General features: G+C 41.9%; 1 protein-coding gene across 3 annotated transcripts in view; it reads right to left on the bottom strand.

Moving 5' to 3' along the window:
• Positions 1 to 1949: 1949 nt before the first annotated feature.
• Positions 1950 to 27918, bottom strand: part of col11a1a (collagen, type XI, alpha 1a) — a 74982-nt gene continuing 49013 nt past the window's right edge. For 2 of the 3 annotated variants that reach the window (XM_086190974.1, XM_086190973.1), the window contains 28 exons: positions 25237 to 25326; positions 24140 to 24193; positions 21405 to 21512; positions 21196 to 21303; positions 20725 to 20778; positions 20526 to 20579; positions 20260 to 20367; positions 17868 to 17921; positions 17733 to 17786; positions 17483 to 17536; positions 16765 to 16818; positions 16441 to 16548; positions 15010 to 15063; positions 14831 to 14884; positions 13242 to 13295; positions 11204 to 11257; positions 10240 to 10347; positions 9921 to 9974; positions 9517 to 9570; positions 8213 to 8320; positions 7386 to 7439; positions 7257 to 7292; positions 7112 to 7165; positions 6743 to 6989; positions 6120 to 6232; positions 5703 to 5771; positions 4280 to 4513; positions 1950 to 3444 (listed from right to left, as the gene is read on the bottom strand). In XM_086190974.1, coding sequence (XP_086047100.1) covers positions 3298 to 3444; positions 4280 to 4513; positions 5703 to 5771; positions 6120 to 6232; positions 6743 to 6989; positions 7112 to 7165; positions 7257 to 7292; positions 7386 to 7439; positions 8213 to 8320; positions 9517 to 9570; positions 9921 to 9974; positions 10240 to 10347; positions 11204 to 11257; positions 13242 to 13295; positions 14831 to 14884; positions 15010 to 15063; positions 16441 to 16548; positions 16765 to 16818; positions 17483 to 17536; positions 17733 to 17786; positions 17868 to 17921; positions 20260 to 20367; positions 20526 to 20579; positions 20725 to 20778; positions 21196 to 21303; positions 21405 to 21512; positions 24140 to 24193; positions 25237 to 25326 — 2394 coding nt within the window. In that variant the 3' untranslated portion in view covers positions 1950 to 3297. The remainder of the gene's footprint in view (positions 3445 to 4279; positions 4514 to 5702; positions 5772 to 6119; positions 6233 to 6742; positions 6990 to 7111; positions 7166 to 7256; positions 7293 to 7385; positions 7440 to 8212; positions 8321 to 9516; positions 9571 to 9920; positions 9975 to 10239; positions 10348 to 11203; positions 11258 to 13241; positions 13296 to 14830; positions 14885 to 15009; positions 15064 to 16440; positions 16549 to 16764; positions 16819 to 17482; positions 17537 to 17732; positions 17787 to 17867; positions 17922 to 20259; positions 20368 to 20525; positions 20580 to 20724; positions 20779 to 21195; positions 21304 to 21404; positions 21513 to 24139; positions 24194 to 25236; positions 25327 to 27918) is intronic. The other variant, XM_086190975.1, reaches the window with a different exon arrangement.

The raw sequence follows: 27918 nt of genomic DNA, 5'->3' as shown, positions 1-27918 counted from the left end.
CCACTTGTACTTTTTTAACAGTCTGTGTGTTCATATTGTTGTATTTCATTTTCCAGGCAACAAGCTGACAGACTATAATGGGCTTCACGTTGAAAAGTCTCTACTTTTTTAATTATGTTGCAATTAGAATTTTCCTAAACAGTCATTTCTTCTGTCTGGAGCAACATAAGCCACATACTAGCATTTATATTAATATTTAGATGCCTAATTACCTGACATATCATGGTTACGGTTACTGAGCAACATTTCTTCTTTGTTGCAGAAATGAAGTCTGTCGGTTGAGAGTTCTCTACAGTAGCGCTGCAACATGGGGGGGGGGGGGGGGGGGGGCAGACCAGGCGATTGCCAAGGGTCCCAAGCTGGAAGGAGACCACAGAGGATGGAGCCCCCTCAAATGATGTGGTTGGCCACGCACAGGAGACTGCAACTCCTAACCCTACCCAGTTTGGAGGTTGGTTTTTTTTGTAGGACCCCAGAGTACCCAGAAACCCCCGATTCTCTGTATTTTCATGCTTATACAAGTACTGCCTCTCTTATTCAACATTAAGTACACAGATTTTTTAATTTTTTTAATAAACAATGCATTAAAAACACATCGAGTTCTGTCACTTTTCGGCAGTATACTTTTAATAGTGGAATGGAAAAAGCACCCTCCTCCCAACAGACCCTAGAAGCCTTATAGAGACTCCGGTAACAGAAATAGAAAAAGAAAGCTATTGTACGTTGATGAATATTCACACTGTAACGTGACAGAACTCAACTCAGTTTATTGCTTTATTCGAGTAAGCTGAATATGTAAAAAGAATTAAGTAGGTCTATGGAGCCAAACAGTTTGTTCAGTGAGAATTCTCAAGAAGACTCTTAAAGTAGCTTAAATTTAAAGTAACCTGAATGTGGAGCACTTGAAATATATATTTTTCCCTCATGTGTGCAGTTCTGCTTTATGATTCTCTTTGGTAGCCTCTCTACAAAGACCCCCGCATCAAAGAAGAAGAGATGAAATGAAAACACAAAGTCCATTTCTTGGGCTGTTCAGATCTCAGAGTTGTCAGTCATTATTGTCTGGATTTCATTCGTGGATGTCAAGGAGAAAAGAAAGAGTTTGGAGCAGCCAAGTCTTTGAAGTAACATTTTGATTCAAGGAGATGAGGAGCGAATCTTACTGAGACTTTTTTCTGCCTTTTAAATTCACAGAGTTCTGAGCTGCAGGTTGTTCTGGAATCGTAATGTCAGTTTATTTAGCCAATTGTGGGTTAAATTTGCTAAGAATATAAAAGTGGCAGAGATGAAATTTTCTGGCCAAGGGTTAAAGAGAGGGTGATACCAGGCCGTCAGGTACTTGAGCATGAACACTGCCAACACTGAACCAGCTTGCCTGATTAAGAACATTCGTCTGCCAGCACCTTGCAGCCCATTAACGAACTCATTAAATCACATCTTTGAACAATACAGTGTAAATTTGCCGTTTTAGTCGGCAACCCTTTCCCCCTGCAGTTACAGCTTCTCATGCATTTCAAACGGAATTCGAATATTCTATGAAAAACAAACACTAATTTAATATAGTTGTGGCTCCTTAAATGCAATTAAAGATTGGTAAGAATGTTTTCTTTCTCAGAAAACATTTCAGGTTTGCCATAAATGAACCCTTGTAACAGGAGTTATTTGTGCTAAAATCCCTCTCCTATTCCTATTCAATATTTTGTTTTTGTGCGTGTGTACACTAAACCCTCGACGTTCCAGTCTCTGTGCAGAGAAACGCTACTCCAGTGCGGTGCAATGCGACTTTGTGCGCGCCAGAGCGATCCACAGCTAGTTTTCCTCAATAGCGCCTGAGAAGCAGACGATTCTTTTCCTCCTTGTCACAACAAACAAAAGAAGACATTTTATTCAAGTTCCCATTCATGCAGGAAGAGTGAAATGATTGTAAGATGGTACTTTATTGGTTTCAAGAGAGAGACGGAATTGCACCAGCCCAGAGTCTCGAGTAGAATGAACATCCCCTCGATAAAACCTGTCACAGTTACAGCAGGTGGATCTATTCTATTTTACGCAAACCACTGAGACATTCAGTCCACTGTTGTTTAGAATCCAGTTTTAATATTTAATTGAACTATAAAAAGCACATTAGAACATTTTTTTCATTTTAGTTACAAAAATGGGTCACCTATAGGGCTTCTCATTGCATTCACAGAAGGATTTGAACAGTGGATGTCTAGCAGGTATGTAATTCTCTTTTAAAAAAAAAAACAAAACAAAACAAAAAAAACCCCACCCAAAATATATAAACTTAATTGCTTAACCAAGGTATATACAGGGCATAACATCCTTGCATCATAAAAGGTTATCAAGAAAGTCTGAGGTATACAACCAAAATTAAAAAAAAAGCCTGTCAGAAAACAAAACAGAAAAAACAACAAATAGAATTAAATAAAAAAAAAAAAAGAAAAGAAAAAAAAAAGAATGCCATTATTGCTTCCTACTAGCACAGGATCACAACATTAGTGGGAGATGTTGCCATGTACGTTCTGGTGTGATACTTTCACTTGTTTAACCAACGGTCACAAAGGCAAAACAACAAATAACCTCAAGCTCGGGAGTGTCAATATATACAAAGGGCATAGTCTAAATTTAGCAGTAGAGAAGAGTTTATTTGCTTCATGACAGGTACACAGTAAGTGTGGAAGAAAAAAAAATAACAGCCAGAAATCTAAATTTATTTAATTTAATGATGCCTTTAACTTACACTGTATATCTTTGAACTGACATTGAAATTAAGAGAGCTGGAAGTGAATCTGATTGGATACACATGCAAGTTTTGAGAGTGGATTCAGAAATAACAATATTGTACAAAATAATTACAGTTTCTTTATAATTATCAAAATACACCTTCTTTTCTTAGCACCTCTTTATACTTTTTTTGTGTTTTGAACAAGCACCATTGTAGTCGTTTTCATACAGCACCTAGAGGATCCAGAGAGGAGGTCTGTGTCCCCTATGTCGCCTGACCACCTCTCTTGCTTACCTCCACTTCACCCTCCTCTGCTGCCACGCTTTCAAATGTCCTTCACCTTTGCTCCGAGACGTGGTTGTCATGTGGTTCGAGCCCTACAAGGGCAACAAGTATTTTCCTGGGTTACACGTACATACATTGAAAGACATATTTGCTACACCATCTCTTATTCAAAACTTGCATGTGGCATAGAAAAGGGTGTGGGGGCTAGTAATGGGGTTCGGTGGTACCCAAAACGTCTCAACTTGACCTTCTTTGCTGGCCCCATCAAGTCCTTTTGTTTTCATTTAGCCAAGGAAGCAGACGGGCCCAACTTCGAACCCAAACTTCTGGTTAGGGTCCCCAAAGTCAGTCAACATGACATCAATGATAGGAACCTGATCAATTTTAGGAGTATTAATCTCCATCACAGTCTTTCCATAGCCCTTTCTCATCTGCAACGAGAGAAGCACAACACACGCATCCGCATGAATTACATTTCTTTGGAGGTTCACTGTGTTCAAGCAGCAAGATAATCATCAGATCACTCAGTTCTTTCCTTGACACCTGAGCTATTAGAAAAGCTGCCAGGGTCTGTCACCAGCCGCAGTCAGAGCTCCACACACCTCCTTGTTTCCATACTAGGACAATTTATTTTCTCCCAGTGTAAAAGTTTGTTTCAGCAGGCGCCAAATGGCTAAGGAGTCTTTTCCAGTGCTCAACAACTTCCATCCATCCATCCATCCATCCATTTTCTTCCGCTTATTCCTGTTAAGGGTTGCAGGGGGGTGGAGCCTATCCCAGCAGCCTTCAGGTTCACCCTGGACAGGTCACCAGTCCATCACAGGACCAACACATAGAGACACACAACCATTCACACTCACAGTCACACCTACAGTCAATTTAGAGTATCAATCAGCCTCGTCCCCTCTTGATGTCTTTGGACTGTGGGAGGAAGCTGGAGTACCAGAGAGAACCCACACAGGAACAGGGAGAACATGGAGACTCCACACAGAAAGATCCTGTGCTGGAGCCGGGACTGGAACCTGGAACCTTCTTGCTGTGAGGCCACAGTGCTGACCACTGAACCATCGTGCCACCCACTCAACAGCTTGTATTCAGTAAATGTGTAAGAACCAGGCTTTGTTTTGGGCTCTGTATTAACCTCTCCGTGTTTTTTTTCTTAAAAGCCATAGCAAACAGCAGGACCTCCTCATTAACCTGCAACATGAAATTGGAAAGGCAAAACTACAACAGCAAAAATGATCGCTAGCAGCTTAACGTGCTTACCGCACATCCATCTGAGAGGGCCTTAATGTAAGGGTTGTTGTCGTAGGACATCTCCTCATCGTTGGCGCCCAAGAAGCGCAGCGCCTTGTCATAGCTGTTGCTAGTTTCATCGTGCCATGCAACAGACTGGTGGCAGCTGTAGGTGAAGTTTTGCCTGGCCGAGGCTGTCAGTAGTCTGAGGAAGGTCATCTGCACCATGTTTATTGAGTTTCCGTCTGCGTCCACGTAGGACAGCTGTTGGAGAGAGGAGGAGGCCCGCATTGTCAGTATACAACATGATCTTCACTTCCCTTCAACTTCAATGAATTTTATTGCATCTTTTTCAAACAATACTAGAAAACAACCAAGGCATTTTTTTTCAACCGCAAACATAAACACGCCTGGTAACAGGCTGTTATATCTGCCATTGAAATAGCAACACACCAAGTCCTGCTGCAAGGAAGCAAGTCATGGCAAACTACATTTCTGAAGTCTGTAGATGTACCAGAAGAAGAAAAGGATATGTTGTGAATGCTGTTCTAAAGAAAAGAGGCGGTGGTCCTTTCATAGTGGGCGAATATACCAGCAGGGACGATTGGCCCTTCAAACGTAAGAAGCTGACTGAAATGAACTGTGATGAATGAATACATTTTTTAAAATGTTATTTTTAACCTTGTTCCTTGATACGTCAGCTTCACGAAGGCAAGCTTTTCTCACTTTTTTCCGATTCATTTTTTTCTAGCGCAAATGATTACCTCATCACTCGAGGAAATAATCCCATCATTATTGATCGTGAACATTTTTAATGGCTGAGGGATGTTGTATTAAGCCGATCTGTCAGCCTTTTCAAGTTGGTTGTCCGTGGAAATACAGCTCCTTTGATGAAGCGGGACACACTCCGATCGTTCATGACTCGGAAACAAAGTAGCTCATGTCTACCAAGCAATATTTCACTGTTAAAGGGTGAAGTGAGGACGACAAGGGTGCTGAACTTCTGATGTCTTCCGTTTGAATCCTCGGTGATGTTTTATTAATATAAAAGAGTGGGACAATTGTTTCCGTCACTCCAAGCTTAGAACTGAACGCCAGAACACGTGGTTCCGATGGAATTACTGCATATCGTCAACAAAGTTGCCGTCGTCAATCAGTGCATTCTTGCTAAGTTTAATATGAATCGAATGTATTACGTGAATGAAAAGCAGTGCAGTTGCCCTGCGAGGAGATGACTCCGCCCTCCTGTAACCATGCCCCCGCCGCAGCCATGAGCTATATTTTCATTTATGACCTATTGGTACATTAATACCTGGCTGCATGTTCTCAGATGATTTAAAATCTAATTCAAAAAGTTACGAAACGTAGCGGAAACCCTTAGTTGAGCGCGTGAAAGAATTTTTTTTTTTTTTTTACGTAGTGTACTGAGGTGTGTAGATGAGGAAACACTTACTATTTTACCACGCTTAAATTCACTGAACCATGACCCTGGGACTTCTTTGGGCCATGAGGATATTCTGACCTGTGGGGGGGGGGGGGGGGGGAATAATAGATCTATCATAAATATAGTCAGGCCAGTGTTTTCTTCTTCAAAATTCTGCAGCACACACATCAACAACAAAAGAGCAACAGCCTCAAGTTCATCATCTGGAGGCAGAAGATCAATCTGTTTGTTATTTTAATATTTTTGAAGTATTTGTCTATCAGACATCAGATTGTCGTACAGTGCGATTTACAAGCTTATACCTCCACGGTTTCATGTGCTGCTGTGTCACTGATGCCGACGCCGTTATGGCGATTAAACAGCCAGTGAAAAATGATGGAAATGAGCCATTTTAACAGTCTGGGGTACAAACAGCATCTCACTTACTCCGTTTGATTTCTTATCTGGGTAGATGCAGGTTTCACCCCCCGCGGTGAAGTTACAGTAAACTTTGAAGGAATCCCCTGAGCAGCCTTGGTTTGGATCGATCCAGTATTCGCCTGGGGAGAAAAAAATTAGCGTGCTGAATTTATGAATCTCATGGGACATTTTGCACATTTTCATGGCTCGTGCTCTGCTGGATAATCATCATTATTATGCCTGAAGGAGGGGATATTTCCTCTCGGTATTCATTATTCACTATCCTGAAATTAAAGAACACCATAATGTTCTCAAAGAAAACTTTGTCTTTACCAGCTGTACTGCTTGAGTTTCATGCTGATTATCATTTACAGTAATGAGGGGGCTGAGGGCCAAGAAATATTGCAAAATTGCTTCATTATATCGGAAAACAAATTCAATGTTAATCATGATGCCAAACGAACCATAGAAACAGAAGCAACAGGTTTTTCACTACTTTAAACCAGACATTTTGTTCATTTGTTAATTTTGTTTTGTTCAACTAGCTTCTCTGTCCAAAGGGCATTCACAACCAGGCTTGGAAAAATAAAGAGTTATTGAGGGTTGCCCCACTGTTTTTATTCCAAAGCCCGTTTTCACTTCAAACTTACCGTCGGGGAACTCTGGGTGGCAAAGCTGCAGATCTTTGCATGTTCTAGCAGGATTGTTCTGTGTGCCCATGGGGTACTTCATTCGTTCAATGTCCTGTTTGAGGTTGTTGAGCGAGCCAAAGATGTCCTCCATGCCCTCACTGTAGTCAACGAAGGTGCCGGCTGTATCCGACTGCATGTCACTGGAACGCTTGGTCTTTTTGGGGGAGCGGACGGGCAGCGGCTGGATAACCTCACCCGGTGAGCCCTATAATGTGGGCAGTGGGATGTCATGTTATAGATGGCATACCATACCATACCATATTATTATTATTATTATTATTAGAGGTGCTGCACAATCAGGCAAATAATCATGTTTTTTTTACTCACAGGAGGACCAGGAGGACCAACTGCACCAGTGTCACCCTTTGGACCGGCTGGACCCTAAGAACAGCATGAATTCAAACAGGTTACCTCATTTACAGGAATTCCTGTCAGACTGAGAGCATGAGTGTAAAAACCTAGATGTACTCACGCTTGAACCCTTGGCTCCCTTTGGACCTTGAGGACCCTGGATGAGTCATGACACAAGCATAGAAAAATAACTTGTGTTTATCTGCAGCGTAGAATCAAACTTAATGATGGCATCAATAAATGGACTTACAGGTAAACCAGGTGGACCAGGTGGACCCAGAGGACCTGCAGCTCCACCGATACCCTACAATGAGATGACATGGGAGCGAGTCAGCTTTCTGTTATAGAAACATTCGAGGCTAAATGATAACTGAGATTTGAAAAATGAAAGAGTTGATGAGCAGAGAAAGACGTTAAAATAAGAGCCTGGCATGAACACGTCTACATCAGAAAATGTGGAGTTGTTTTGGATGCGTTCAATAGAAACTCCTCTTTAGCTACCAAACGGAGGAAACCCTGGACTTGTGGGGTACAGTTTCTTTCTGCCCAAATCTCGTGTTGAGCTGAATTTGGTGAGTAAAGCACACCAAAGAAAGAATATGTGTTGAGTCTTAGGTTGGTTTCTCATTTCTCATTTTTGTAATTTTCATTTGTTTTTTTAAATTCATTCAAAAATGTAGTTTTACTCATGCTACTAAAGTTGTACTGTAGTTTTTCTTGTGGAGTATCTGATCATGAGTGTTTATATTTTTGTACATTCAGGTCTCTCCTGACGATCAGATTCTACATGGATGGGATTCACCTGATACGGTGCTTTACGGATGTCTCAATGCTCGTTTTACTTTTTTCGCAACATATTTGAGAAATTTGAAGAATTGATCTAATCTGTGTGAATCCAGACAAGGGACGGTGAGAGAGAATTAGAATTTAGGATTAGATCCCCAGTAGCTGATGGAAAGAAATATAAACCAGTCTTCCTGGGATCCACGCAGGATAGGTGGTCTGCACGGCAGTGCTTACTTCACCTTTTTCAACAAAAACTGCACCAGCACTAGAATGGAGTCATGGATCACTTACACTATCGCCCTTACTGCCCGGAGAACCCTGGGGCCCAGGCAAACCTCGGTCTCCTTTCTCTCCTTGTTCACCAGGAGGTCCGATCAGACCAATCAAACCTGGGTGACCCTGCAAGCCAAAAGCAAATGTGCGCACAGAAAAAGCAATGACATAAACCAGCGGTGTACTGCATGTATACATGACCAACAGAGGCAAAGCTGTGACTGCGTTCAGCCACACAAACGAAAAGCCCATGTGAGGTTGTGAAGGCTAACATTTCATTAAAACCAGTTCTTGGTCATTGTTATGGAGGGTTGGAAATGCAAGCAGGAGCTAGACCGATTCCCAGTACGGGGACGTAAGCAAGCTTTCATCAGGCTCAGTGGTTTGCTGTCATTCAGAACTCCCAGCGCAGCACCACTCTTGTGCGCTTTTACAGTGCTCACGCTCAAGCCACCACGTGGAAAGCAATTTAGATCCATGCTGTGGGAGTGTCCTCGTAGATACATTTCAGCAGCCAGTCCGACAGCGGCGGAGGATACAAGCCATATTAGTTCAGGATAGCGATACGTTCCATTCAGCTGCACATTCAACCAGGAGTTTTACTCTCACAGCCACGACAGCAAAAACAAAATGTGCTTTTGAAGAAACACAAGCTTACATTGGTATCAATGCTATTTCAAACAGTTTAAAAGTAACCAGCTTCCAACTTCACACCTGGGAAGAGATGATGAGTGAAAAGTAGCCTCTGACATTACGGTAATGTTTATTGATATGTACTCTCACTGAGAAACTCACCCAACAGTAATAATAATGGGGTCTGTAGCCTCAACTGAAGGCCTACACTCAGTCCGTGGTTCTCAACGATGACCACAAGATCCTTTTCTTAGGGTCGTTACTTAATAAAATAACACTTTTAGACTGGACTTTTTTTTTTTTTTATATTCTCTTACCCGTAACCTGAAAACGACCGTCTACAAAAACTCAGAAAACTGTTCCGAAACTAAGGCTCCTTATTTCTAAATGTTAGCGGCGCCAGTTACGTAAAACGAGAATTTATTTATTTTCATTATTTTTCTTCCAGGCCTAAGGTACACACGATCACATGAAAACAAAAATATCAGAAACACTAAAGCCAAAATGGAATTTATTATTCTGTCTGTGGGCAAAAAAAAAAAAAAAAAATCTGCATTTTTTTCTGCAGGTGAACTCAAAAAAGTAAAAAAACAACAACAACCCCGAGACGAACAACTTGCCTAAGACTCCTTTCCCCTCGCTCCTCTTCATCCAGTAGTCAAGATACAGAGAAAAAGAAATAAACTCACCTTTTCACCCTTAGAGCCAGGATCACCTTTCAGACCAGGAAGACCGGGAGGACCCTGAACAATAGAGGGCAGTTATATTTGAAATTCCATTTTTCAGAGAAGAGGGAAACTCAATACAGCAAAAGGAACATGAAAAGGACTGTGAAGAAGACAGCAAGCTAAAGAGAGAAGTGTCAAAATGAGAGAGAACGAAGGAAGAGGCAACAAAAAGCATCATTATAAAGAGAGAAAAAAAATGTTTTCAAGATATGGCTTCTGGGAACAAGGTAGATAAATCCAGGTAAACTCATGCCTGAGTATTCACTTGAGAGAGCAGAAGCTGGAGGAGGTTCCTATGTGAAAAACTATACCTTCTAAAACTTTAGCTATGCAGAAGGGGGGGGGGGGGTATAATGCGTACTAACCATGGGACCAGGTGGACCATCTTGTCCTGGGGACCCGGGCAACCCTTGTTCACCCTGTGAAGAGGCATTTGATTGAGGTAAGCATTATTGGCTGCTGTAGGTTCAGTGACCTGCCATTGATTTGCAGTGTCCAGCATCATGATTAATAGCCCCAACAGAGGAAAACAGCATGTAGGCGTAAACAAGTACAAGTCAAGCAAAGGCCAAATGGGAGTATTGATAATTCCATACAGTCTATCAATATGCCTTAGCAGTACTTCTGTGTGTGTACACTGTGGGGTGCGTCCGTACGTGCAGCCTGTCACAAGGGAAGACTTACGACAGGGCCAGGGATTCCGCGTAGACCCTCTGGACCAGGCTTTCCTGGAGGTCCTTGGGGCCCAACGGGTCCTGTTTTACCTGCTGGACCTTCAGCCCCTGCCTCACCCTGTATGTGGATCAATAGATGTTTAGACTCAGGCTGAAAAATAGAAAACACTTAAGGAATTCAAAGTTACTGTGACAGTGCGAATGGTGGTTTAGCTAAAGATGGGGAGCGCCTCCACCGCGAGCGATTCAGTTGACTGATTACAAAATAGGAAGTAGTAAATAATATATATGGTGATATTCATATGTATGAAATGGTATACATATAATAGTAATAAATTATTTTCAATAATTAGGCAACTTTCTCTTAATATTACTCATTTTTTACTCAGTTTATTAGTGATTTTTGGTAAAGGTATGACTTAAAAACAGAATGCACTACTTCTGAATCCACAACATGCAGAACTTTATGTCATGTAAAGATTTCTTTGGAGGATCTCTGAGTAGTTTGATCAGAAATGTTGACGCGGCTGTGGTCGGCTTCACATGATGCTGAGACAGAATAAAGACTGGAAGTCGGCAAATGAGCAAAAAGTCTCTTGTTCTTTTAACTGAAGGTCAGAACCAGCTTGTATGTCTTCCCCTCTTTCCGTTTTCTTGATGTGCAGAGAAACGTTTCTATATTCCATAAAACAAACGCTACATTTCAGTCGACTCTGATCTACCGAACTCATGACGACTGAAAACATGAGCACGACACAAAAAAAAGCTCTGCCTCCTGTCAGCCTTCCAGAACAATGAAGAAAGCAGTTAATTTTAGTTTTGCTCAATAAATTGCTTTCAGAACATTTCTGCCTAATCATCCATTGAAAATCAAATTACATTTTGCATTTGAATGTTTTTCATTCTATAAAAGGAAAGATAAAAGGGCGGGAGTCGCTGAGGCAGCTGTGTGGAGGACGCTTTGATTTAGTTACCTTGGCACCCTTCTCCCCTTGCCTGCCTTCTGCACCAGCAGCTCCTGGAGGTCCCTGCGGAGGATGACAGGACGGTGCGGTACAGCATTTTAACACAAACTCAACACTCACTTGAACTGTACAACCAAGCAGGACATGAATAAATAGATGATGTACAACGTTGCATCATGTGTGCTGTGTTCTTGTATGAAAAGACAGATTCAGCCCTCAGTCCCTCGTCATGTCACTCCACTTCTGAGAAGGCGTGGCCGTCCAGCGATCCTCACTTCCCCCGGTGACCATGTTAAAGTGTCCTTGAGCAAGATACTGACTCATAATTGCTCCTGATGTGTAGGATGACACCTTGCATGGCAGCCTCCACCATCAGCGTGTGAGTGTGAGTGAGACGACACTGTAAAGCGCTGAGTGCCTCTAATCAGCTATAGGAGCCGTAGAAAAAATGAGTCCAGTCCATGCTGGATGTCATATTGAAGAATTGTCTCGCCAGATGAATACCAGCTGGATGCTGTCTTTGAACAAGAGTGATGTGCCAGTGCCCTTGACTGTACACCACTTCAGTTGTGTCAATGTCTGTTTGAGTGACTTGGCCCTTTGTCTGCTCACTCACACATCACCACCCTAGTCAGTCATGCAATAGATTGCAAGGATTTTTCTCCCTTCATGGTGAGAAACTTTCTCGGTAGTGATTTCATTCAATTCCACCTCCAGTCTTCCCTCTTCAAAAGCGCTGTCCATTCAGATTTCCTCTGATGTGATTGACTATAACCTGAGGGCAATTGGCTGAGAACATTTCTCGAGCTGGAAGCCTTCACCTTCTCCTAGTTTGAGGAAACGGGCCTTTTTATCAGCAGCAATTTTAACCGCAGCATATCATAAAGTGACCAGAAATAACATATAGTTAGCTATTTTAACTTGGGTTTCGCTGCAACGAAAGACGTATGGGACGCCTCTACTTTTTTTCGTCGTAGTTGCCCGTAATTGCCACAAAGAAATGTTAAAGGACTAAAGGATAAAAAAGAGGTCGCTTTTTCATGTGTGATAAAATAACCCTTTTCCTCACCATAAACCCTCTGCCATTTAGTTGCAGCATTCACTGATAGCCATGCTAAATACTCAGAATATACAGTTTTGTGGGCAAGTTAGAAAAAAACAATCAACTGAGGTTTAAAAATGCGCGACAGGTTCCTTGCCATTGAAGTAGGTGCTGAGTCTAGTCTTTGAAATGCAGTCACTTGAGACTTTCCGGCTTTCCCTTCAAATTGAGGAGAAAAAAAAATCCGTTTTCACTTTGGAAATCTGTTAATGTTCCGTATCGATTGTGTGCATTCAAAAAGTGACTTCCTGGCTCTGCTATTTCACTCAGGTTTCACCTTCATGATGTGCCTGAGGGGGATTGACTCACTGGACATCGTAAAATCATCATTTTCTAACTCAGTAAATGTATATATTCTATCATAACTCTTGAAAGGTCCTCTCGTAGGACCTGCCACTCCTCGGATGGTCAGTGGCAATAGCAGCTAAAAATAACCATGAGTTTTTAATCTTTTCTTTCCCTGCAGCCAATTCTGCCACTCTCATACCCTCTTAACAACATCGCCACGTCCATGCTATGCCTTTGTTTTGCCTGGCCATCAGCCAAGCGGCGAAGGATCAATAATGTGTCGGGCCTGCTATATCTCTCTCTTTCGCTTTCTTCACTCTGCTACAAGGACACCCCTTCAATCGCCCTCTTTGTTATCCCCGCTCTACTTTTAATGCAAATGAATCTCCTGCTTTATTGCCAAGATTGAGTTGCGGGGCAAGTGCAGGGAGAGATACTGCTCCATTGGCTGAGGCGTACGATGCCAACAAAAATGAGCTTCCTTCATCTATTTTACAACAGGGCAAAGACATTTCACATGGGTCGGTTGGGTCCCATATCAGAGCTTACAGGATCATCAGTGCAGTCAGTCTTGAATTATTGCAGAAGCCTAGCAGCGATGCACACACATACATCTATAAATATATTGATGTCATGTTTTAAAGGCGGTGGACTTACTCTCTTGCCAGGAGGTCCAGGTGGGCCAGCTTCCCCTGATGGACCCGGTGGTCCCTGTAAACAAGCAAGGGCACAGTCAATTAATGATGCTATTAAAGGACAAAAGTCATCGCTGATATGGATTTAGAATGCAGCACATTTCGATACGTCCAATGTTGTGTGTGCCAGTTGGACATTAAGGGAATGTTTGACCCCAGGATCGTCCAGAGGAGTTACACCAAAACCGAAAGTTGGATGAAGTACAATGCAGCAGGGAATTAAACATATGATGCTCCCTTCAACACTTTCATCCAATTATCTTGGACTTACCTTCAAACAATCAAACCTATTTCTGTCATTCACATGAAAAATGTTTCACAGTCTTGAAAGTGAGGGCAGCTATTCAGGTATCTGGATGGATGCACTGTTACATGTAAACAAAGACATTCTCTCTGCATCAGACAAGAAGATTCCTTCAAACACATTTGTCCATATTATCAAAATGTGTTACGGTGATGGCATTGCAATGGGATAGTACTGGACCACATAAAAGTACAGGTACACAAGACGAGGATTAGGATGAGGAAGAGGAAGGACTGTGATCTGATCAGCATCCGGACCTGCAGAGGTGGTCTGGGGTGCCTTGTGATCACACTAAACACAGTGCAAATGCATCTCCAGTCCACACACATAAGTACATGTGGGCAGAAACAGGGCTAAGTGCAAGTGTGTGCCAGATCTTGAGAATACAGGTGCAGTTTTCTGCATGTACAATCATTTACTTACAAATCTCACACTGTTCAAGCAGGATGAAAGTGTTGGGCCTACACAGACCATTGAGTGAATTTTCATTCCTGAACCTTACTGATGATAACTTCAGAAAATTTGCACAAATCGGGTTAACAGTCAGTCTTCATCCGTCCCAGTCAATGTTTTGCAAAATTGATGTAGGCCATTAAAGAATAGCTCAGTGTGTATGATGTGTGTAAAGTGCATCCTGGAGACAACGCAGCCTCAAAGTAGAGCAAGTGGAGTGATGCACGTTAATAACAGGTGTACAGTACACACACGCACACACACGCACACACACACACACACACACACACACACACACACATATATATCACACGCATGTATACATACATATATACATGAAAATATGTATTTTTTTTCATGTAAGGTGTGACTTGCCTCACTGTGACATCCAAGCCAGCAAGAAACAAAAATCAGAACATTAAAGAGGAAATAAAGATCTTTTTCTAAACCAATGCTTGTGTCCATTCACAAGTTTTGCTCACACAGAGGCAGTGAATTTCTGTTTAGCTTTAATTTCTCATCCTAATTAATGAATCTATGAGAATCTATGAAGCAGGTAAATCCATTTAGCCAACACCCAAGGGTATGAAGCAAGTACCTGTCATGTAAGTTATTTATTCACAAGCTATAACTCGACCACTGCACCACTGTAAAAGAACACTGGTATTAAAAGAGACATATTAATAAACACTGAGTATAATTATATTGTGTGCTTAAGAGCTTGACTGAATGTGATACAATGGATTGCCATTAAACCATCTGTATGCTCCAGATACTGGGATATAATAACTTACCGGCTGACCAGCCTCCCCATCCTCTCCCTTTTCTCCTGGTTCTCCATCCGTGCCCTGTAAAAAAGTCATTTACAGTGACTAACATTCTCTTTAATGCATAAATTCAAAATAATTCACATACAATATCTTGTGCATATCCCTATGTATGAACATGATATTGCTCAAGACTTCATACTTACAGCGACACCTGGCTCCCCAGGAGGACCAGTGTCCCCAGGGAATCCAACAGGACCCTTTAAAAGAGACGAACGGAGTTCATTAGTCGAGGAACGTAAGCCAGGAAACCCTGAAATGGCTGGGAGTTAAACTGGCAGTGGATACAGCCTCATGGGGAAGTGTGTACTATTTGTTGAAGTGGTTTCAATAAATGAGTAGGGACTGATCAGAAGTTACTACTATGGGCGGCACGGCTCAGGGGTAGAGCGGCCGTCTAGCAACCAAAGTGTCGCTGGCTCGATCCTCACCCCTGGGTGACCATGTCGAAGTGTCCTTGAGCAAGATACTAAACTCCTAGTTGCTCCTGATGAGTAGGCTGGCGCCGTGTATGGCAGCCTCCACCATCAGTGTGTGTGTGTGTGTGAGCGTGTGTGTGTGTGTGTGTGTGAGTGGGTGAATGAGATGACACTGTAAAGTGCCTTGAGTTCCGCTAAGGTAGAAAGGCGCTACATCAATTGAGTCCATCTAGCGTTTACTACATTCATCATTTATTCGAAAATGATTCTAAAAAGTGTCAGATTAAGCGTTTGATGAGTTTGATAGCCTCACATTGAGCTTCTATTGCTACTGACTTGATACTTGTCATGAAGAACAGCTGAATGTTCGTTCATAGTCACTGTCAGACAAATTCCACTCTGTATTACTCAGTGGCCTGCATGTGTAAGCATTTTTTAAATAAAATAGATTAAAAAATAAACTGAGAGAGAGCATGTATGTACCTGCTTAGGACAGAATTAAAAGGGGGAATGTTGTTATTTTGCAGGCCGAATGATGGTTGGGTTTTGATTATGAAATGTTTAAATTAACTGACAGTCATACTGTGGACCTGAGAGTAGGATGATGCAGTGCTTACTGCTTTTTTAATAAAAGCACCCGGTCTACTTTTCTGTCAATATACAACCTGAAACGCGATCTGATGGAGAAAAAAAAAAAAAAAGCTCCATTCAGCCACGTCAAAGCTCTGAGTTCGATAACCTACAGCACTCTGATTATTTGTTATTTCCTCAACAGGAGCAGGTACTTTGACAGGCCGGCTGCCTATCAGACAATGTTGTGGGAAACAGACAACCAATGAGAACTTTCCCTCCTCAAAAAACCCTTTAACTTTGTCAATCGTTAGTTACTCGGACTCGTCACAACCACAGTATCTGTGCTCAAGTATCTTAGGAGTATCCAGCTCATGCCTATAAATGCTGATGCTGCAAATATGTGAGGATAAAGTCTCATTACAATCCATTATCACGCAGGCACAAAGCATGATCTTCCAAAAACAAAACAAAAAGATAGGCTTTTAACTCTTGAATGCCTCCAGGCTGATTGGACTCGTCTTTTATGTGTGTGACGGAGTTCTGAGTAATGCTTTAAAGATTTCGGGAATGTTTCGGTTAACTTACGGGGTTGCCCTTAGGACCATCATCTCCAGGGGGTCCTTTAGACCCAGCAGGTCCAGCAGCTCCGGGGGGTCCCGCCTCTCCTTTCTCTCCCCTCTCACCTTTAGGTCCCTATTATGGTGGGGGTGACAAAGGACATTCATCACATTAGCACCGCAGGTGGCATCAGGTCTCTTAACTGACCTGACATTTTGTCAGTTAGCTTGAAACAACATGGACAATATGAATAATTTCATCTCTACTGCGAATGAATTTCTTTTGTATGTAATAATACAGTACACACATTAAGCCTGATACTCATTGTAAATCAGGAAAGAGCTTACTTACCCCAGTTCCAGGCTCTCCAGGTGGTCCTGGGTTCCCAGCTTCACCTTGCTCACCCTGAGATCAGTCATATGTCAGGACAGATAAAAAGTTACACTCATGAAGTGCCTAGTAATCTCCCAAACACCGACAATTATTTGAAGAAGTCCTAGGTAACTCCCTGGAACTCCTCTCATATGTTAACTCCTGATTATGTGACTGTCAGAGTGACAACACTAGCTTTTTATCTTGTCTGCGTCTCTGTCTTTGTTACAAACATGTCTTGAATAATTCCAACATGTACTGAGTTTAGCTGATTAAAGGAAATATTGATGATGGCTTATGAGTCTTTTCAAGAAGACATTTGACTCTGGCTCTGCATTGTAAAACCATTAGGGTATGGAATTGCAGTCGTTTACCAAAATTGATAAAAGTTACTTTACTGTGAGCGCTCTGTGAAAGACCTGCTCCCTCCATGTTTGATCGCCCAGAGCCATTTTAACAGCCGAGGCACATCATTACGTATTTATAGAGCAGCCATCTACCAAATGGCGGTGAAATGGACAGAACTCATTGGAAGTGTTGTAACGTAGGGAGTGATACTGTCAGAGCACCAACTCAGGCATGTGAAGTGGAATGGAGGCAGCTGAGTGACTGGGCCACCACAATGTCAGTCAAAAACGTCACCCTAGATATGCAACCTACAGAGTGGCACCTTAGGATGCCATGTTCTGAATCTTACCTTCTCTCCCACTGATCCCATGGGGCCAACACCACCTGGGGGACCTTGTGGACCCTGCGGCAGGATGTAAAGAAAGCTACTTCAGCACTTGGAATATTGGTAGTGGACACTCGATGACATCCTGTCTTTAAACTCAATAACAGATGAGCTTAGGCTACGAGGACATACTCAATAATTGCCATGTAGATGGAAAAGATAGTTTTCAACTGTGCAAATTTTGTTTAGCTTATGAAATAATAATCATACATACATCAGCTCCACTTGGACCCTGAGGACCTCTGGGGCCGGGGGGACCAGGAGGGCCCTGCAGAAAAAAAAATGCAATATTGTTTAAGTATAGTCCATTATTATAGGAGTACTTATCAGAAACCGATGAGTCTCTTACCATGGGGCCAACATCTCCATTCTCTCCCTTCTCACCAGGAGGTCCAGGAAGTCCCTGATGACAAGAAAACAAATTAAAGTTTCAAAAGAGGAATAAATTGTGTTACAAGCAAAAGGTGTTATGTCCCCAAATAAGCAATAATGTTCTTAATCATTTACATTAGTCACAACTTGGGATTTGTTGTGAGTGACTGTTGGAATATGTCGCAGTGATGTACTGAAGCAGGATACGTGTGTATTTGTGGTGCAGAATGTAACCAATAAATAAATTGAAACCATGTCTACCTCTATCATTTGCCCAATGAATAAATGATCTGCAAAATGGTCAAATGAAAGCCTTTGACAAATTGAGCCACAAACTTTCAAAAACAGTCAACCCTGTGTTGACAAGTATAGTATAGAGCACTCGGTTCCAGGTTCGAGTCCCTGCTCGGGCACAGGATCTTTCTGTGTGGAGTCTGCATGTTCTCCCTGTTCCTGTGTGGGTTCTCTCTGGTACTCCAGCTTCCTCCCACACTAACTAGAGTGTCATGTGGAATTAACACCCAAGGAAATTTATGTTTAGCTGGCACAACATACTGCAGGTGAATAAAGCATTATGTCCAGTTGGTGTCCAGACAAAAAACAACCCAAAAAAAATCTCTGAATTTCAGTGTAGGATTTAAAGGCTTACTAATGCAGTTTTGAATGACAAAAAATACAGTAATAATCTGTATATACAGTAATAATCTGTGTATACAGTAATAATCTGTGTATACAGTAGTAATCTGTATATACAGTAATAATCTGTGTATACAGTAATAATCTGTGTATACAGTAGTAATCTGTGTATACAGTCGTAATTTGTGTATACAGTAGTAATCTGTGTATACAGTAGTCATCTGTGTATACAGTAATAATCTGTGTATGCAGTAATAATCTGTGTATACAATGGTCATCTGTGTATACACTAATAATCTGTGTATGCAGTAGTAATCTGTGTATACAGTAATACTGTTTCCCTTATTTCCAAAAGAAACAGGAGTGTGCAGATTTGCCCCCCTCCTTGTTGTGGCAAGATTGGTCCTTGATGGCTCTCATTATTACTACACATTCAAAGAGCTCGCTCGCTTCATACTTGTCCTTTAAAGGCTTACTAATGCAGTTTTGAATGACAAAAAAATACAGTAATAATCTGTATATACAGTAATAATCTGTGTATACAGTAATAATCTGTGTATGCAGTAGTAATCTGTGTATACAGTAATAATCTGTGTATACAGTGGTCATCTGTGTATACAGTAATAATCTGTGTATGCAGTAGTAATCTGTGTATACAGTAATAATCTGTGTATGCAGTAGTAATCTGTGTATACAGTAATAATCTGTCTATACAGTGGTCATCTGTTTATACAGTAATAATCTGTGTATACAGTGGTCATCTGTGTATACAGTAATAATCTGTGTATGCAGTAATAATCTGTGTATACAGTAATAATCTGTGTATGCAGTAATAATCTGTGTATACAGTGGTCATCTGTGTATGCAGTAATAATCTGTGTATGCAGTAGTAATCTGTGTATACAGTAATAATCTGTGTATGCAGTAGTAATCTGTGTATACAGTAATAATCTGTCTATACAGTGGTCATCTGTTTATACAGTAATAATCTGTGTATACAGTGGTCATCTGTGTATACAGTAATAATCTGTGTATGCAGTAATAATCTGTGTATGCAGTAATAATCTGTGTATACAGTGGTCATCTGTGTATGCAGTAATAATCTGTGTATACAGTGGTCATCTGTGTATACACTAATAATCTGTGTATGCAGTAATAATCTGTGTATACAGTAATAATCTGTGTATGCAGTAATAATCTGTGTATACAGTGGTCATCTGTGTATACACTAATAATCTGTGTATGCAGTAGTAATCTGTGTATACAGTAATAATCTGTGTATACAGTGGTCATCTGTGTATACACTAATAATCTGTGTATGCAGTAGTAATCTGTGTATACAGTAATACTGTTTCCCTTATTTCCAAAAGAAACAGGAGTGTGCAGATTTGCCCCCCTCCTTGTTGAGACAAGATTGGTCCTTGATGGCTCTCATTATTACTGCACATTCAAAGAGCTCGCTCGCTTCATACTTGTCTCACACTCGGGTGCAACTCAAAATTATTGTCATGTTGAAATGTGTGATATTATTCTTGCTGGACAGACAGTCTCACTGTACACCAGATAAATGACATGCACATTTGCGTTATAAAGGACAATCAGCATAAATGTAAACGTGACCTGAAGTTGTGATTCACATCATTTTAGAGGCAATGCTGGCTGCAAACCATACGGCTCATGATACGGCCTTTCTGTGTTGGAAATTACTGCCTTACCGAGTACATGGAACTAACCTGCAGACCAATGGGACCAGGGGGTCCAGGGAAACCTCTGGCGCCTTCATCTCCCTTCTGCCCAAACATACCCTGCTGCCCCCTGGGACCAGGCTCTCCATCAGCTCCCTGAAAATCACACATACATGTTCAGTGTCCATAAGAATAAATCTTACAGAGAATTCTGTTCAGTTACTGGTGCTATCCGTAAATTAAAAAAAAAACAAACTACTAAAATTTATGTGATATGACAGCGCTATCATCTTGACAGGAGGAATCATACTTACAGCAGGACCCGGGGCACCTATGGGACCTTGAAGACCAGCTGGTCCAGGTGGACCCTGAACACAAACAAGAGAAAGATTGCGATAAAGCCTTCTTCATAAGGGTCACACGAATAAAAACACTCAAGTTTCAGTTTGTGATTACAAAAACAGCTCACTCTTGGAAATAATTGTGTGGCGGATGGGAGCGTGATCAACCCACCTGTTCTCCCTTGTCGGCTTTGCTTCCTTTCTGACCGGGCTCTCCAACCTCTCCCTGGGAATAAACACACACACTTTAAGATCTTTAAAACTGAAAACCTTGTAAAAATAAACAGGGAAACCCTCACCCTAACACAAAGCTTTAGCTTAGCGAGCATATAGATGGTGGTGGGGGTTGTATTTTCTGAAATTGAAAAGCTTGAGGTTAATTCCATGATGACTGGAGGAAATGTGACATGTGACAGGATTTCTTGTTTCTTCTATGTTTCTTCTAGTTGTGTGTTTGTTTGTGCATTTGGCCAGAGCTGCAACAACGCTGAAGAATGTGTCATATCCCCAATGACATAGCCTGAGTGTGCATGAAGAAGAAGATTGATTGGCAGTCCGGTTCAATAAAAAAAGGAAATACACAAACACGGGGAAGATAAAACATCGTAGACGGAATGAGATTTGAAGTGGCTGGTTGACCAACCTTATCACCATCCTCTCCGGGTGGACCTTGAGGTCCAGCAGGCCCAGGCAGACCAACGGGGCCCTGGACACCATCCCGACCAGCTGGACCTTGAGGTCCTTTCTCACCCTAGGCAACAACAACATTTGATTCAATTAGAGAACTCCAGGTCAAATGAAAATAGAGAAAGAAAATTGTTTCTTGCCCCTCCCAGGGAGAAAAATACCTACAGGGGCTCCCTTCTCTCCGGCGGGACCTGGTGGACCTTGCGGGCCAGGTCTACCAGACAGACCAATTGGACCAGCTGGACCAGAAGGACCTCTCTCACCAGGAGAACCCTAGAAGTGAACGCATGTTAGAGAGAGAGGATGAAAGTTTATCTGCTCATCACGATAATAAGTATGATTTCCTTTAGCACATCCATGGAGCCAGAAGAGTTTCACTGCTTACGGATAAACACATTATTACACATCCTCATGTACAAAACCTTTCAAAAGGAAAAATTGAAAGACAGCAGGATCAATACTGTCCTCATGGAGTCTAACCCACATCGCGATGAACAAACTGAGCAAATGACCAATGTGGCTTTTTTTTAGTTCTGGTACAGCTCCTTGACATCCACTTGGCACTGATGTCTTCAGTGTTTATCTGAATCCGCCAAGTGTGAGAGAGATTTCTGCGACCCCGATCTCCCCATGTAGCTTCATTTAGATTAACTCCATGTCATAAATAGAGATGGTCAAAGGACTCAGTATTTGGGTGTAACTTCAACCTCTTATATGTATTTTACATTGAAAATGCCTTTGAGATCGTCATTAAAGTTGAAGTAACTACTATTAAAATGGTAATGTGGCGACGAATGAATTTAGAATATATATAAAACATCTTTTTTCATATGGTGGTGTGCCTGCAGAGTTAGATAAAGATTGCTACTCTATTGTGGAAAGTATGAGGCCTTGGGAAGGAAGTCCTAAAGATTTTAATTCACCCTAGTGGTAATTATGGTGGAGGGGCCATGACGCTGCAAGATGATTCTCAGTCAACATGCCGACACCGTCACTGTCACCGCTGACAGTAAAGTACATACATTTCAGCATGTAAAATATATATGAATAAATACATATGGTTATGTATAAATATATAATACAACAAAGGTGGGAAGAATCAGACAATCGTTACAGCCAATGACATCATGCCAAGCCTACCAAATGTTTCATGGTCGTGGTCAGAGATAGGTGGCCCACAGGTGAAAACTGGCCAGCCAGCAATGACAATTGGCCCACCAGATTATTTGGATAACGACCGAGTGTTTCATTTATCAGCCAGTCCGCAAAAACGTAAACATCTTGAGCTGAATTGAAAGATTTTATTCAGAAAAGTGCTGAACAAAAATCAAAAAGATTGAGTTGCCCGGAGTGGCTCACGAGTGTCCGGTCTAAACGTCCACCCATTTGCATCTGTGTGATGGGTGGTGGACCTCGCAGAAAGAGGGGCTGGTCTCACTATCCGTCCACTTGTCAGCGGCTAGGTCCCCCAAAATTGTCACCATCGTACCAGTATGAAAAACTCTCTGTGCCGTCTCTCTGCTCTCAGGGATCCACTGGTAATTTCATGTTGAGATGTGACGCCTCGCACTGGCACATTGAAGTCCTGGGCATAGGCGGCTGTACGCGCGAGGATTTTGTGAATTGCACCTCTGCGCAACATTGAGAGTATTGTTGTCTTGTTGTGATTTCTCTTCCTACTGCTGTTGTTGTTGCACCTGTTGCTATTCTGACTAATATTCCAACCAATAAACACCTACCGCTGGCTGCACCACTCGCTCTCTCGTTTTACGAGACCCTCATAAAATCACACTCAATCCATTTCAGACTTCAGCCTTTGATTCAGCCTATTTTGATAACCTGATATCCTGACCAAACATCTAATGCCTTGGAGAAAACTGGCCCAAGGCTAAACTTACTTGCCAACTCCTGATTAATGGGAACCTTTTTTGTCTCTGTGAGAGTCTAAGAGGCCCAGGTATGAAGCATTCATACCAGCACAAGTTCTGGGCTGACTTGATATATTTGATCACTACGGAGGTTTCCTGACTGTGCAGTTTGAGGTTTATAGGTTTGCTGAGCTAACAACTAGCCTTAGCACACAACTGTTCTGATAACACATCGCTGCGCTCATTGGGATGTGATGAAATCTGCTCATGCTTTTATGGGAAAATTAGAAATAAAAAAAAACACAACTAAAAGATGACCATGGTAGTTTCACGTGTTCATAAATATTCCACACACGTAGTTCCCTCTAACTGAGTCGCATTGACAATTTCAAATTCCTGCCGTTTATTGAGAAAAACCTAAGCTCCTCTTCCACTGTCGCTGCTAATGTGGTGTCCAGGAGGAGTGCATTTATGGTGTTGCTTCAACTAATTTACACACTGGACATCAGAAGAATGCATAAACTCAGAAGTATAAGGCTCGGCTGACAAGAGCCTCCTGCTCACCTAAACCTTCTATTTGGCAAGGAAACAAATCGAGATGATCGACTCATCATCAGACGCGGATTCAATTTTAGTAGAAAATGAATATGAGACTGACAGTTGGTCTAACGTCAAACTCCAATGTGGTCTTAAAAATGTTCAAATTCTATGTGCGGACACTTACGCTATGATGTTTGGAAGATTCATTCAGTAAGAAGCTCAACTCATGGAAACGGTCTCAAGTGTTCTATGTGAAATGAATGCTGGAATTAGATGCTGCCGTGACATTCAGCTGTGCTCATCTAAAGTCCACCCTCCTGGAGCGTCTACCAGCATGAGTGGCTTATAAGAATGAAGGCAAATAGAAAGACACCCTAATCAGTGACATAAATAAAATTAAAAATGTCAATAAAAAGCACATTCAGTGAGGAACGCAACCATAAGGATTTGCTTTCTCTTTCACTCTTTTTACTTGGTTTGGGGTGTACTTACAACAGGACCAGGAGGACCCTGGGGCCCCTCTCCTCCCTTCAGACCGGCTGGACCCTGAGGAATGAGGAAACAGAGATATTTCTTTAAAATCCAGTGCAACTTTATCGTTTATGTACAAACTCCATTTATGGTGGCAGTCCAGCACTGTCTACTATCAAATGTACTTTTAGTTCCTTTCGCCTCACGATATCGTTTCAAGACATAGCACTGCTAGGAACACTTTCTTCCATAATTTCAACATCACATCAACTCCGGCATAGCTCGTGGTAGGCAGTTATCTTCATAAATGTGCTCCAATGGAGGCTACAGTTCTGGATTGATGTTTTTTTTTTTTTTTTTTTTTTGCATGTGCACCAATGCATCAGTTGTGAGTACAATTTTCTCGATCTCATTTTGTACATACAAGCTTTTAGGTTTTGCAGATCCAGAACATGGTTGATTACGTCGGGTGCTTGAGTGAGTGAATGTATGTGTGTGTGTAGCACCCTAGGGGGCCACAAAAGAGCACATGGCGAGTTAGGTAATGAGGTTTTGCTGGGTCTGGCTATTTGCTGGGCTAATTTACCACAGCAGAAATCAGTCAGAGGGGTTGCTGTTCTGCGGAGCCTGACGGACATCGGAGATGCCTGAATCCCAACACTTCCCTCCCCACAGTGTATCTAATTCAAGCCACCACCTTCTAATCGCCAACGCTTCCTGCTTAATATTTTATTGCATAAATAATGCATTCAAAGAAAGACAAATACATTTTCTGCATATAAAAATCTTGACAAAGTCCTTCAGTGAAAGCTTGATTTTACAAATGAACTTCTGACCGACAATTTCCAACGTCTATAACCGTGGACATTGCGGTGGTTACAACACTGGTGGCAGTGGTTGAGGAGCAAAGCAGAGCGCGCCGTTCATTTGTGAGGTGCCACTTTGGAGCACCGCAGTAGGAGATTAACTGCTCGGAGTGAATTTCGGGGCTGGTGTTTCTGTTGTTGTCGATGGACACCAGTTCATTTGTTGTGTAGCTATGTTCAGTCACTTTCTACTGGCAAACACATGTGAAGGAAAGTGAAGATTAATGGAAGTAGTTGGAGTTGGGCTCTTACTGTAGCTCCAGGTAGACCTCTCTCTCCAGGAAATCCTCGGAGGCCAGGGGGGCCATCTTTACCTGGGGATCCTTGTGGGCCGGGGTCTCCCTAAACGCAAAAAACACATGAAATTGTAAGAGTGATTCATATTATTTCAAACCAATCCATCACAATAATTTAGATTTAGAATATTCTGACTATGCTTTGTTGCTAAGCAACGGGGAAAACTTCTCATCTGCTGACTAGCCAAGCACATCAGGTCTGAGAATTTCCAAGACTCGATCTACTCCAACCATTAGTGATGCACAGGTCAGCCCACGGCCTGCCGAACCCGTGGCTTGATCTGTGGGAGGGTGGTCTCAGGTCAGGTTAGGCTTACTTTTCCGGAAAATTCTGCATGTTCGGACAGGTTCATGTTTTTCCTGAGGAGTGTTGCTTCATCAACAACTAAAATCATAGTTTGGAATATCATATCTGTATAATTACTCTTCCCAAAGACAAAGATGAGTGACAGCAGCAGCAACAGGGCCAGAACCACAGAGAGCAGTAAGTCCTGAATATTAGAAATAAAGCATGACTAAAAATATAGAAATTAAATAAAAACCTGGCTACTTGTGGGTGACAGGTTGGGTTATTAACTAACGTACATGTTTTTGGATTGACCAGGGTGGACTGGCGCTCCTCATGGATGGGTGGGGGTTTTAAAAATCTTGGACCCCTGCATCACTACCACACACACGTGCGTGTGAGCTCCATGGATGATTGCACACCTCAACTTTAGTGATATCTCACGAGGAATAATATCTGAGAGCTTCTGGAACAGATGTGCTCTTCCAGTGGAATGCTTGCACAGGTGAAGCACTACTTATTTACAGGGAATTTACAGCAAATCTCCTCTCATACTATGTCTTTGAATGTGTTCTTATTTCCCCCCAAAAAAACAAAAAACCCAGGGTCCTCATTTTTAACTTTCAACAGGATTTAATGTAACACAATTTGTCGGTTGTGAGGTGTTAAATTAGCGTTCCTGCTCATACTCACCGCTATTCAAGTAGGCAAAATTCCACCTCTTCAAGGCCTGCTGGTAAAATGTTTACTCGAAGGAATGTTCAGATTTGTGAATTTAACCAAATTCAACAGCTCTCTAAAATAATAGAATTAAATATAATTGCTTTATATCCCCAGCAGAAACAGAAATGTGCTTCTTATCCTCGTCTTTGCATCGCTTCAGCAGCACATAAAACAAAATTTTCAAAATTCAATGCGTTGTTCTTCTCCAGCAAATGTTGCAGTCGTGTTTTTTGTTTTTTTTTAACTCGGTGTTTTTCATAAAAATTGTGTCAATCAGACAAGTGTGCTCACGTTCATAACCTCTTATTCTCACATGATTCCCCTCTTGTTACGTTAGACAGACGTGTCCAGAAAATATTTGCTTTCTGTTTTATCTACGAGAAAGAATCAACGGCAATCATTGCAAGGTTCTTTTTGAACAAGGCCATTTTACTTAAAAACAAAAAAAAAAAGTTAACTCTGGTTTTGCTCTCTTGTTCTTTGGATTGGCAGTCTGACATTAAAGGGTCCAGAGAAGTGGGTCTGAGAGATCTAAGAGGATTTAAGCTCCACTGCCCTGATGTACTGCCAGTGGTGCCATGAGCGGCGTGGTGTTTGGAGTTATTTGGTGCACCTGATTAAAGTGTCTGCTTAGGGAAGACAGGGAGAAGTTGAAAGCAGATGACACGGGCTTTAAGGGGGAGGATGGAGATCAGGGGATGCTGCAAATTGGTTCAGAGCGGTTTATACTTCAACAAAACGACTGATGTCTGTTCCTGAAAGGTACTCAGCTGTCATCTGAAGAAGAAGTAAACCCAAAACCTCCCCAAATCTCAAGTATCTGATGTTAAGCAGGGGCTTACTAGAGTTTTGTATCGCGCGGAAAAGAATCTCACTTCTTTGGTGTTTGGGTGGATTTTCGCCGTAGATTATTTTTTTTCTGTTCTCAGTTTTATCTGAGCAGCCCAGCACTCTGCTGAGCCCCACATGCCCTCCATAAATGGAAGTGCTTGTGATTTTAGCAGGCTTGATCTCCAAAATCAAATCCCGTACAGTCATTAGAATTGCGTTTTCAATTTGCAGGCCACCCCTGCACTGTAAACCTCTATCAATCTCCCCGGTTTTCTCTCTCTAATGACACGATACAGTCACAATCCAACCCAGGAGAAGAGCGGCGCTCTCTTTTCTGAACAAACTGCTATGTATGTCTGTTGGGGAGAAGAGGAGCTACTGCATCATTGTTGGCATGCCGTGCTTTTATTATATTAATTTTCCCCTGGGCCATCAGGACTGCCAACATCTACACACATAGTTAAATGCGCACACACACACACACACACACACACACACACACACACACACACACACACACACACACACACACACACACACACACACACACACACACAAAACTGTCTTGACGCCCCCCATCAACAACCATCAAACTACCTCATCCCGTACAGCGCCTTCATTTTTTTCTCTGCGCTTTTGAAAATGTCCTTTTTGCACCTTCTACTTTTTTAAATTTACATCTTGTACATTTCTATCTTTCTATTTTACCACTCTTACCTTCTTGTTGTTATTTATTGTATCTTTTTTGTATCTGTAATGGTGGCGCACGGTGGCTCTGGGACAGCACCTTTTTGAACG

This window comes from Aulostomus chinensis, chromosome 21 (assembly GCF_037954235.1).
Source record: "Aulostomus chinensis isolate RoL2024-O1b breed Wild chromosome 21, RoL_Achi_v1.0, whole genome shotgun sequence".
NCBI lineage: Eukaryota > Metazoa > Chordata > Actinopteri > Syngnathiformes > Aulostomidae > Aulostomus > Aulostomus chinensis.
Note: the sequence above shows the minus strand (reverse complement) of the source record. Positions and strands in the feature narration are given on the sequence as shown.